This window comes from Malurus melanocephalus, unplaced genomic scaffold (assembly GCF_030028575.1).
Source record: "Malurus melanocephalus ecotype Western Australia unplaced genomic scaffold, MMel_1.1 scaffold_120, whole genome shotgun sequence".
Taxonomy (NCBI): domain Eukaryota; kingdom Metazoa; phylum Chordata; class Aves; order Passeriformes; family Maluridae; genus Malurus; species Malurus melanocephalus.
The window spans coordinates 817,037-829,041 of NW_026623352.1; the positions used below are offsets into that span (position 1 = coordinate 817,037).

Genomic DNA, 12,005 nt, shown 5'->3' on the forward strand with positions numbered 1-12,005 from the left:
TACCCCCTCAGAATCCCATATCCCCTCACAATCAAAGCCAGCCAGGAGCCAAGGCTGCTGTTCCTTGTGTCCTGCTCCCTCATGGCTCTGTGCATGTTTTCAGCCCCAAATGCTGCATTTTGCCCTTTTCTGCCTGCCCATCAGGTGCCTTTCCCAGCAGAGGGTTGGGGTTGGATTCTCTTTTACCCATAAAAGTCACGGCCCCAGAGGGAGCAGCAGGTGCCCAACACTGCAARGCAGCCACTGCAATGCCTCAGCTCAGCTGCCAAAAAGGGAGGAATTGCTTGAAAATTTAAAAATCCTGTGATTTAAACACACCCTTGAGCCAAAGGGAAGGGACAGGTTATAAATGTGTGAGGCTGCTCTGGTGTGTGAGCCTTACTCAGCACTGACTCAGGGGAAAAGCCCCTGTTTTCTCCCCAAAAAAGCAGGGGTTGTAGCTGAGGGGCTGTGGGGGACAGGAGCAGGGAACAGAAACAGAAAAGGAGCCGAAGCATTCGGGTTATTAAACACCTTCCCATTTAATYTGGAGGAGTTGTGTGTACCTTCTTTCACCCATATGAGCAGCATCAACTTATTTGCTGGACTGCAGCGTGTTGAAATGGGAATCTGTGAAGCACTGGCATCTCAAAAGTCGTATTTCAGAGAATTTTAGTAATATAGCTGTTTCCATTGTTCAGCACCAGGGGAGGGCTCTTCCCAGATAAACCCCTTTCAGATTTTCACCGCTTTCGCCTCAGTAATATTCTTCCTTTATCTTTCACTTTCCCTCTTTTCTTTTGCCTTTCTAACAAGAGTCCCCTCGATGCAGAAGCACAAGATAATGCTAATTGAGCTTGTCAGGCCTAAATAAAAGATGGGATAATGCAAGGGGCTGCAACCTCRGTGGCTCCATCTGGATGCTTCAACTTGTATCATGTAGCAGGAGCCAAGCTCGCTGTGCTGCTCGCACGAAACAGCACAGAGTTAYTGACCTGGCAGCCAGGGCATGGGGTGTTAACAACACCCAAAAACCCCTGAAAATCCCAGAAATGAACGCCAGCAATTCCCTGGGATATCTGAAACCAGCGAGGGTTCATCTGCACACTGCAAGCTCATCTTTTTTTTTTTTTATTTCAGTGTAAAATTTTTGCCCTGAATAAGCCCTGGCGTGGCTTGGTGGTACCCAGGGACACAGAAACACCCGTGGTTTCAAAGATTAAAAGCAAGAGAAAGGAGGAACCTCCTGATTCTGCTGACAGCACTCAGAGGAGCTGCAGGATTGGGTTCTGGGATGGAGAATGAGCTTTGTGTGGCCTGACAACAGAAGATGCAGCRTGTGGAGCTGAGCACATCGAGTGCCTGTGTTGGGAGGCTCTGCAAACACCAGATGAATATTAACAGCTTGATCGAGTCCATGGGTTACATGTAATTAGGCCAAAGCCAGCAAAAAGACAAACAGTTCTACACCTTCAAATGAATCCTTTAGCTTGCTAACAAAAAGCAATTAAGCTGCCTGCCAGTCTGGAGGGAGGCTGCAGGGCTCATTTCACACTCCGGCCCCTGGCTGTAGGGCAGCATCCCCAACACAGCGCTGCTTCCCTCCACTTTCCAAGAAAAACCTGCTGGGAGTGCCCCCAAATGCAGTCCCAAGGTCCAGGGAGAGCACTGAGCTTGGGAATCAATCCTACAGCTCCTCAGGAGGGAACAGAGCKTGGGGGTCCAGCATTTCTTCATATGGATCGCACTCCACGGGGAAATGGAACAGAAATCAGAGAATCATGGAAAGGTTTGGGTGGGAAGGAACCTTAGAGATCCCATCCCACCCCCTGCCATGGCAGGGACACCTCCCACTGTCCCAGGCTGCTCCCAGCCCCAATGTCCAGCCTGGCCTTGGRCACTGCCAGGGATCCAGGGGCAGCCACAGCTTCTCTGGGCACCCTGTGCCAGGGCCTSCCCACCCTCCCAGGGAGGAATTCTTTCTTCATATTTAATTGAAATCCACCCTCCTTCAGCTCAAGGCATCCCCCCTTGTCCTGCCTGCCTGTCCAAGTGTCACTGCTGGCCCTGACTACGGGCAGCAGAATTTCCCATTTCAATTAATTATCGCTGATGCCAYGGGTGAGTTTCAGGAGCACGGTAATTGAGATCTGGGTAATTACAGATGTGCTGCGGAATGAAGAAAAGGTTTGAGCGTGTCACCTGCACCTCAAACACACATTCTGCACGTGGGCACTGACCACATGTGGGTGCTGGTCAGCAGGAAGCTCTGAGGGCCACAACTGAGGGACAAAGAGGGTATTTGACTCAGCTGGAAAACCAAGGAAGAGCCATTTCATCTTCTTTCCTCAACCTCCTTGCCTTGCTGCACCATAAAAAGCTTCAAGAAATATTAATCCCAGCTTGTACTGGCAGCATAACAAGAGCRTAATTTCATTTCCTGCTGGATGACAGAGTTAAAAACCGCCGACAGCTTAATTTCCAAGAAATCCAAATTAATGGCTCTGAAATGGGGCTGGTGAAATGAACATTTCCTGATGCTGCACAAAAGCTTAGACTTGAATCCAGATTTAGGAGCTGGCCTTACCTCTGTAGGGGAAAACCTACCACCCCAAAAGCTGCCCCATGCAGGGACTGGCAAGCTATTGTGTGTCCAGCTGAGTTTACTGATTCACAAAACTCCTCCTTAGCCAAACCACCAGGTAATAACTGTGCAAGCAGAGGAACATTTCTGACAGTCCTAAGGGTCACAAATCACAGTGGGGAAGAGAATTTCTGCTGGTGCTGTGAATTAAACCGGGTAGCAATTACTGCCACGGTGCTGAGGGAGTTCAGCTGGTGCAGGAAAGCAGAGGAATCTSTGTGCTTTGTGGATGAAGGAAAGTTTGGAACTGCTACCTCGGAGAAATCCAAAGTTATCTTGGAAACAATGTAATGGGGAGCTGAAACATATTTATATTCTTCCATGCCCTAATTTTTAAACTCCCTAGWCTGCAAAAATGGAGAAAATTCCATGTCCAACAATCTTAGGCTTCTAGTCAAAGTTGTATTTATTTTTTGCTTCACATGCCATTTCTGTTCCCTGTGCAGGTTTTGTTGTGCTACACAAAGTATCTCTCATCTTTATTCTCCTCCTTCACTACSTRTGCTAATCCACTCCATTTCCTTCCRTCRCCTAAAACTGCAAACCCATGCCCTGATTCCTCCAACCCAAACACTGGCRACTAAGTTCCAGTTTGGTCATACACTACTCTCAGAGACACACTTAAAACTTAATTTCATTTTATTTTTAACTGCGGTCTTTTGCTGTAACCACTGCCTGAGATGAGCTGGCTTGAAATAACACACCAACCAACAGGAGGATACAAAACACAATGTACAAAACCATTTTGTAACTTCATACTCGCTGCTGGAGTGCAGTCATTATTCCAGCATCGCACACAGACACTGCATCACACACCAGAGCCTGCAACAACTTCACACAACAGGGCTAGAGGAAATTTTTTTTTGGCTCAATTTGGTCCAAATAATCCCTGAGGGATTAGGCATCTTTGTACTTTTAACCTAAACCATCTGGAAGCTGTGAGGGCTCACATCTCTCTGGGTCGTGCTGCAGGGCTGCTGTGCACCATTTACCCCTGACTCACCTGCAGCTCCCATTATCAGCTCACAGCCCATGGTTTTCACCCTGCACGTGGCTCTGGGCAGCTGTTTTTCCATCCATACTGCTGCTGCTGCTGCAGTTCCAGTGGCTAATTCCTGCCTGACTCCCCAGAACATCACGGGTGTGGCCATAAAGAGCAGTCTTTCAGAAAATGCGTGCCAAGTGCGCGTTCCCTGCAAAATGTACCCCACCACGGCCAAAATGCACCCTCAGGAACACCAATTACCCCATTTRTTTGGAGAAAATGACAACCTGGCAGGAGGATTGTGTGACTTCAGGCTCAGCCAAGCRGCTCTGAGGAGAAACAGCCCATCACACAAAGTGTCCTCATCACCCACTCGGTTACTTTTTGACACTCACAAATGATGGAGCCACCTGGCTGCTCTCACATTGTTCCCTTGTCCTTTCCTCTGTGATTGTGACAAATTTCGCTTCCCTTCACCGACTTCTGTCACATCTGGGAAGGTATTGAGATGAGGGACCTGGCAGTGCATAACATCCCACTGTATCCTGTGCTGCTTGTATAAAACATTCTGATCTTCCCATATTGAAAAGGCACCAAGCATATGGAAATTCTGGGGTTTGCATTCGGATTTTGTTTGCTTTGTTGGTGAAAGATGGGGTCTGCCACAACCAAACTATGGTTTGGCGAAAGAGAAAAATGGGCTGTGTGAAAATAATCAATATTGAAACTGCTCCGGGGTGCTCCTGGAAATATRTATTCATTGAAATCTGAAACAGCTGAGGAAAAAAAACAACAAAATGATGGCAGAAAAACTCTTCCCTCTCTGAGTCAAGAAACACTCAAAGCTGTGCAGAGGTTTYACTCTTTGCCTACCACAGACCCCGTGGTTCCATGCTGTGTGCCTGCAGTGCCCCGTTCAGCACCGAGCCCTAAACCCAGGCTGGGGACACACATGGAAGGGCAGGGAGGAGCTGCTCAGACCCTCAAACCTCCCAGAAGAAATTCCTGTGTGTCTATAGGAGAGAAGCTGACCTGAAGAACTGCTGCAAATGCATGAAGTGTTTTTGTCCCTGACAGAGAGGAGGGGAGAAAGCCTGTCTGCACTGCAGCAGTGCCTGGGGCTCATTAACGAATTAACAAATGGGGATTAATGAAGATATCTTCATCACCCCACTGCAGTCAGCAGGCAGAGATGCTCTCTCATCTCACCCCTATGGGTTTTATTTCTCTGCAGTGATGCTCGTGGCATGACATTCCTGCTGGTGCCCTGAAGAAGAAAATCTCCACCCCAGTCCAAGGGCAGCTTGGCCCCTTCCCCTCCTGCTGCCATTCCATGTGCATCCAACCAATGCCAACACCAGGGGAAGGAATGCCAGCCCAGCCCAGCCCAGCCCAGCCCAGCCCAGCCCAGCTCAGCTCAGCCCAGCCCAGCCCAGCCCAGCCCAGCTCAGCCCAACCCAGCTCAGCCCAACCCAGCCCAGCCCAGCCCAGCCCAGCTCAGCTCAGCCCAGCCCGCTGGCATTCAGCAAGGGGTGAGCCTGATTACAGGAGGTTAATAAACATTACCCACATTTGTAAAGCTCAGCGTTCATCAACGATTTGTGTTCTTTGGGGGAGATGAACTGCTGTGTGTGCCCTCRGAATCACTCCAAGGAGCTGTGTCCCTCAGAGAAGGCAGGCAGCAATGCAGCTCCCARAGCTGCATGCACTGCATGGGATGAGATTGGAAGTGATGCCTCTTGCCTGAAATGTCACTGCTCCCGGTGTGAGCCGCAGCGAGGCGGTTCCAGTGACAAAGGAGWCTCTGCAGCGTTTCCAGTGTCATTTGCACGCTGAACTCTGTGCTCTGCCTCGGTTCTCTGTGAGTTCATCCCGAGTACCCTGGCTCTCTCATCATGATGAGGTCAGTCCCTGCTCCCAGCTGCTCCAGACACAGAACCATCAACACAACAGCCCCCTCTGGACCCTTCCCTTCAGTTAATTGTTATGATGGGTCCCTCTAATTCGTGTGGGATTGTGTGTGATGTGTCATTGCATCACTGGAATTATTCAGGGAAGGAATGATGAGTGGTTTGTGGCCCAGTGAATAGCAAACACTGCTATTCTTGTGCCAGTCTTGGGCTCGGGCTTTGTCTTAGTGACAAGCCTATTCGATGACAATAAAAGAAGGGGAATTGGAGAAAATGGCCAAGGAGAGAATCTTTGTTTTCTGTYCCTCATTCCAGTCTCCCTGGAATGTGCAGAGTAGCAGTGAACAAAGAGAAAGCACTTCAGGCATTGAAGCAGACTGATAAAGCAGCCTTTGTGATAAACTGCTTTTCTGCTCATCTGCAAGGTCAGTGGTCCAGTTTTTCTCATACTTTTTAACGTGATAAAGATCAGAAGCCCAGAAGTATCAGCGATTTGATGGGTCTGCGCTCAATTTGACCAAGTGAACTCAGGAGCCACTTGAATCAGCAGATAATCAACAACAGCYGGGGAACCTGGTCCAGGAAACAACTCCATATTCCCCTCCGTGCTTTGGCCAGGAAAGGAGCTCACCCACACAGCTCCCAGGAGACTTGTCCACGAAGTTGGGAATGCGAACTGTGGGAGAACTGGTGCTGGTTCTGTTTTTTTCTCAGGTTTATCTTCTAGAATAAACCAAGCGTCACTGAAAGCCAAGAAGGAAGCCTGTCCCCAGCCTGTACCAGTGACCAGCTGAGCAACGAACAGCTCCCCCCAGTTCTGTTTCTGTTCCCAGACAGTGCAGGAGTTCATCACCTCACTGCCTCCCAACCTGCAGTGTTTACTGGTCAGAACCAAACCACCAAACCAGTGCCCACTGGTTTATCTGAAGTACTGCACACAAGGTTTCACTTCCCTCCATCCTGTCCCTGACTTTACTAGCCTTAAAATGCAGAGCCACGCTGCCTCAGCTTTCAGTCTGTTGACAAATTTAATCATCAAGGTACAGATTGGCTTTTGGGTACACAGAATGAGATTACAGTGGAGAAACTAGTTTTGAACACTCAAATGAAAGTTCAGTTTGATAAGGGCTCTGCAGCCCTGAGCTGCCTCAGCTCGGATCTGTCCTGCACTGGGATTGCTCAGCAATCTCAGATTATGGTTTTACAGCCAGGACACTCTGGTATTACAGATGGACATGATCTAATTTCCAGTGGGAAGACTGAGGAAAAAGAAATTGCAGGACTGGGCTCCTGACACACACAGTTTCACAGAAGAAAACAGTAACAGGATAAAAAATCACAACACAACACCCACCCAAGCTGAAACCAAACATCAGGAAGCAGTGGGAAGGTTTCCCTTCATMCGCCCAAGGTGGTCAGCAAGGTGTTACTGCACAGGAGCACAAGGGGCACATCACAGCCCATGAGCCTTTTCCAGCTCAGCAGCATCACCAGGAGAGCACAACCTCCCCCGCAGGCATGATTCAGGCTGGTGAGCAGAAATCCCAACTACCTGCTGCCAGAAACCGGGGGCAGCAGCCGCCAGCATCCCAGAAGGTGCACACTCGCTGCACACCAACCAAACGGGGGAAAACAACAGCAGAAAAGGGAGGGAACTCACAGCAATGAGCTGGTAGGAGTTGTTCATCATGGCTATGAGCATGTTCAGCAGCACAACGAGGGAGATGACGTTGTAGGTCCCGAACATGGTGGCCCCGACGAATTCCGTGAACTCGTGTCTGGCTTTCACGTTGGTGACGTACAGGTTGAGCAGCCCAAACACGGACCAGAAGAGTGACTGGAGGGTCTCGAAAAGTCTGCAGAGGAAAACAGGGTTTTAGCTGGCTTTTACCTACCTAGTGCTGGGGGATGGCAAATAATGCTTCAGGYAGGGAACACACAGACATTGGGACACACCACAGAGCAGCCACTCAGCATAGACCTTGATCCCTCCCTGGGGACACCCTGTGCTCAGCCACRGTGACCCACCAGCCAGTGAATGTCAGAATTGAGTCCCATCAGCAGCATTTGCTGTCTGTCCAAGAGCCCAGCCCATGTCCTTGGGAGATGCAGTGAGCATACCTGCCCTAAGGAACCCAAGGCTCCCTTTCCCACTCTGCACACATGCACAGAGCAGCCACAATATATTCCATTTAATTAAAATCGCCACGCTGTGATACTGCTGTTATCYATAAACTCTCCTGTTTAATCAGAGCCTGCATCATTAATGTGTCTGCAGGATAAATGCTCAGGGAACCCATCCCCAAGCACGGCGTGACTGCAGTGGTGCACGGCAAGGGGGGAGAGGGGACAAACCACAGCCACCTGCACCTTTTGTTCTGATACAGCCTGAGAGCTTGCAGCTCTCACACAGCCTTAGCTGCTGTGAACTGCTCTGTTTGCAATGCACCTGCCCAAAAATGCTGTTTGCACTGCACCTGCCCAAAAACCTGCTCAGTCTGCAATGCACCTGCCCAAAAATGCTGTTTGCACTGCACCTGCCCAAAAACCTGCTCAGTCTGCAATGCACCTGCCCAAAAWTGCTGTTTGYASTGCACCTGCCCMAAAACCTGCTCAGTYTGCARTGCWCCTGCCCAAAAATGCTGTTTGTAGTGCATCTGACCAAAAACCTCAGTCTGCAATGCACCTGCCCAAAATGCTGCCGAGTGCAATGCACCCACCCAAAAACCTGCTCAGTTTGCAGTGGTCCTGCCCAAAAATGCTGTTTGCAGTGCTCCTGCCCAAAATGCTGGTGGCCCTGAGTGGTTGGGGCAGCATCTCCCACCCACCACAGAGTAGAGTCCCTGCAGGACCCTGCAGCCACTGCCCACTAATGACTCAGATGAAAGAGATTCATCACATTAATTCAGCTCGAGAGTTTCTCTTCTGCAGGCCTCCTTCCCCAGATGAACTGGACCTGACCCCACGGAGCTGATGAGATCATCCCAGGTCTCCCTTTGCTCCAGCCACAGACGAGTGACCTTTCGCAATCACGTCAGATGCGTAATCAGCAATCTAAATAATTGCTCTATTTGGGCATCTGTGTTGTGGCTCTCCAAAATACGGCATTTATATCCTCCAAAAATGACATTTATATGCCTGTTTAAGAGTTYCCATTCTGGCCTGAGGTCAGGAGATATTTTCAATGTGACTACTAGACAAATCAGTATGAATAATTCAGATGCTTTACTCGACATACCAGGAATCTGTTCTCCCATCATCTCCAGGCATTTGCTCACACAGAACATGCCTTACATGGGGATTTAGTTTATACTTTGTGGATGTATCTTATGCTTTTCACTGGCCAAAATCATAAAGAYGCTTTAAAGCAAAAATATTTTCTCCCAAAACTCAGGCAGTTTGTTAGGCTTATTAAATAAGCGAGATGGTAAAATAAGCATCAACCAAAGAATGCCAAGCATTTCTTTACTAGAAGTGGTGGAGTTCTAGCTATCTTTTAAAATATTTATAATATTTTTACTACTAGCAGCAGAAGTACTGCTTGGGCTGTAGGAGAGGCAGAGGTTCTGAAACCGGTCCTAGAGGTGATCAGAGCATTGTTCTGGCTGCACAACATTAACCAGGCGTGGAATTTGGGCCCAGAATAAGCCAAGAGATTTCCATGTGGACATGTGGACATTTGGACCCCTTGGCATCGCCACCAGCTGGTTCCTGCAGCTCTGCACAGCACTGAGGCTCAGGTACTCTGTGCTCAGGGTTTAATGCCAGGTCACGTCCTCACCCTGCTCCAGGAGGGGCTCACCCTGCTTTGGAGAAGCAGCTTTAAAAAATCAGAATTTTGGAAATTGTGATTGAGAGACTATCCTGTCCTGCTGAGTGTATTTTGAATCTTAATCAAACAGGAGAATTCTCAAAGCTCCACCATCTCTGTGGCAGCTTAGAGAGAGCAAGTGCCCTGCTCTGCCACAGGAACCTGCACCCCAGGAAAACGGCAGTGTGACCCTCCAGAGAGGACACAGCAGGCAGTGAGCTGTGGTTTCCTCCACTCCTTCCTCCTCTTCCTCACTCTCTCCTCCCTCCTTCACTTGCCAGCATCACAGCTATAAACATATTTTCCAATCATCTGCCTAAGCAGCAGGCACTCTGCTTTCTGAGGGATGGCGAGGCCAAAGCAGAAAACCTTAAATTATTCATGGCTTCCCCTCGTTGCTGTCACAAAGGAATATTACTTTTCCATGATCTGTGCATGCAATGCAGAAAATCTCCTCGCCAGGAAAATGTTAAACCCACCCTTTGAGGGTAATAATGTGCCAGTAAATAGGTGCCACACTTGACATGAGCTGCACACGCAGCAGGGGCGGCCTCTTTCCTCCTCTCTCAGAATTTGGGCTCATTGTGTGACTGATGAGAATCCAAATGCACTGGTTCAACACTTTCCAGATTGATTCCTCCATCAGGAACCAACCATGGGTAAATTCAGGATACCCAGCTCRGGCTGGACCGGCTCCAGCCCTGTTTGCTTCCCCCCAAGCCAAGGTTTGGATCTGCAGCTGCTCCATCCCAGCCACCRCCCCGTGCTGTGCATCTGCTCCCCAGCCAAATGTCAGCCTGTGCTGGGGGTGTTAATCACTACCATTTAAACTTTTAAGAACACGTTAAATAAATTTCTTAASCCAGCCTCAAACAAAAAGTACCTGCGGAGTGTTCTGTCCCCTGCCAGGAGCCCTCACTCCTAATGGATCCCCTCCCACTGGGATTTTGTTTTACACAAACCTCTGCCACAAAGGCTGAGCCCCCTCAATTTCCTTTCTGTGCTGCACTTCCCTTGGCAGGGGGTTTAAATGAATGTTAGGGTGGGAGAAATTGTGGTTTGTACATAAGCTGATCTACACAATTTCTGCTAAGTGCTGCTGTATCGTTTTTAGCTTCCCCGACATGACACCGTGCAGACTTCAGGATGGTTGGTTTGGTTTGTTTTTTTTCCTGCTGGCCCAGTGCTCTTTTTCCTCAGTCACATCCTGCTGTTGTTTTCTCCACTCACCTGACACAATGAAACCCCTACAAAAACTGGTTTGCAGTGGTGACAGGCCCAAAACAGAGGACAGAACTGAACACATTTGTTCAGCACTGCTCACAGAGAAAGGCAGGGTTTGGTGATCAATTTGTGGGTTTGACCCTTCCTGAGGTAGAATTTTGCAGACCAAACCTTCCTCCCCCTGGCTGCAGCACCACTATGGATGCAGATCAAGCAATAGCATTTGTTATTTAATTYCTTTGCCAGGTCAGCACAACACAATGCTGCTGCATGGCAAACAACTGAATCAGAACAAAAAAAAGTCTGAAATCTTTTAATTCTGTTCTTCATTAGCACACTGCAGATCCACTCACTTCCCCCAGACAGAGAAAGGTTTCAAGAGAAAATTAATCAAGGCTGTGGTATTCCTGCTCTGCAGTGGGAAACGGCACATGTCTGCTCTGCCAGGTCATGATGCTCTTGAAGGACAGGCTACAGTCCATGAAAATTTCATATTTCTTTTAGGAGAGAGCCCACAGGACAATGCTGGAGCCTTYCCTCTCCCAGCCAAGTCATGTGGCCTCAGCCATCATCTGTTTTTGATAACGGTGCAAATACACCCCAAATCCTTTCTTAACCCCAAACCTTCAGCTGACAGAGGGTGGAGAATTATTGGGCACCATGAYAAGTTTTATTTAATTCAGCATGAAGTGGTGGACAACAGTTTTGTTTTGCTTGTTTGCAGGGCGTGGGCCTTTTTCTAGCCCGTGCTTTATTTATTTCTCCTGCCATTGTGAGTTAAGTACTGTGCAAGCAGCAAGAACAATCGGGCGGGGGCTGATTATTATAATTATTTCCACTATTAGTAATTAAAACAAATATATCAGAAAGACAATTCATGYTATTTTTCAGCATGTGCTATCTCTTTCAGCTCTGCCAGCTGTCCTCACAGCAATTTCCACGCCAGCATCTCACTAAAGTACCAGCATTCCCAGTAAAAATAGGTTCTGCTGGGACTTTAGTCTGCAAGGAATTCAGAGATCCAAGGAAATAATGGATCCATAAAAATAGTCTAGGTGAGGCTGTTGTTGTTGCTGTAGCACATTATTTATTAATACCTGTTTTTAACAGGTTTATCCCTCATTATCTACGTTTCATTCAGCTTCCCCTCCTTTCTTCAGTAATAAGCCAAAACAATTGCTGTGGCAAAAGGACACTTCCTTTCTCAAACACAGTGAAATTCTACACAGCCATAATAAGATTTAAGTTTCAGGGAGATTCCTTGGTGCAGAACTAAAAGGTCTCCCACTGCCAGACCTCAGGGAGAGCTTTTGTGACAGCAGAGCTCAGCAGAACGTCTGCCCCACTCTGCTCACACCTTCCCTGCGGAGCCAGCCACCTCACCTGGCACTTGCAAATGAATAAATAAAGAGCCAGCCACCTCACCTGGCACTTGCAAATGAATAAATAAAG

General features: G+C 48.4%; 1 protein-coding gene across 1 annotated transcript in view; it reads right to left on the minus strand.

Moving 5' to 3' along the window:
- TRPC5 (transient receptor potential cation channel subfamily C member 5) overlaps positions 1 to 12,005 on the minus strand; it is a 66,509-nt gene that overhangs the window by 13,388 nt on the left and 41,116 nt on the right. The window contains exon 8 of the mRNA XM_057370168.1: positions 7,179 to 7,374. Coding sequence (XP_057226151.1) covers positions 7,179 to 7,374 — 196 coding nt within the window. The remainder of the gene's footprint in view (positions 1 to 7,178; positions 7,375 to 12,005) is intronic.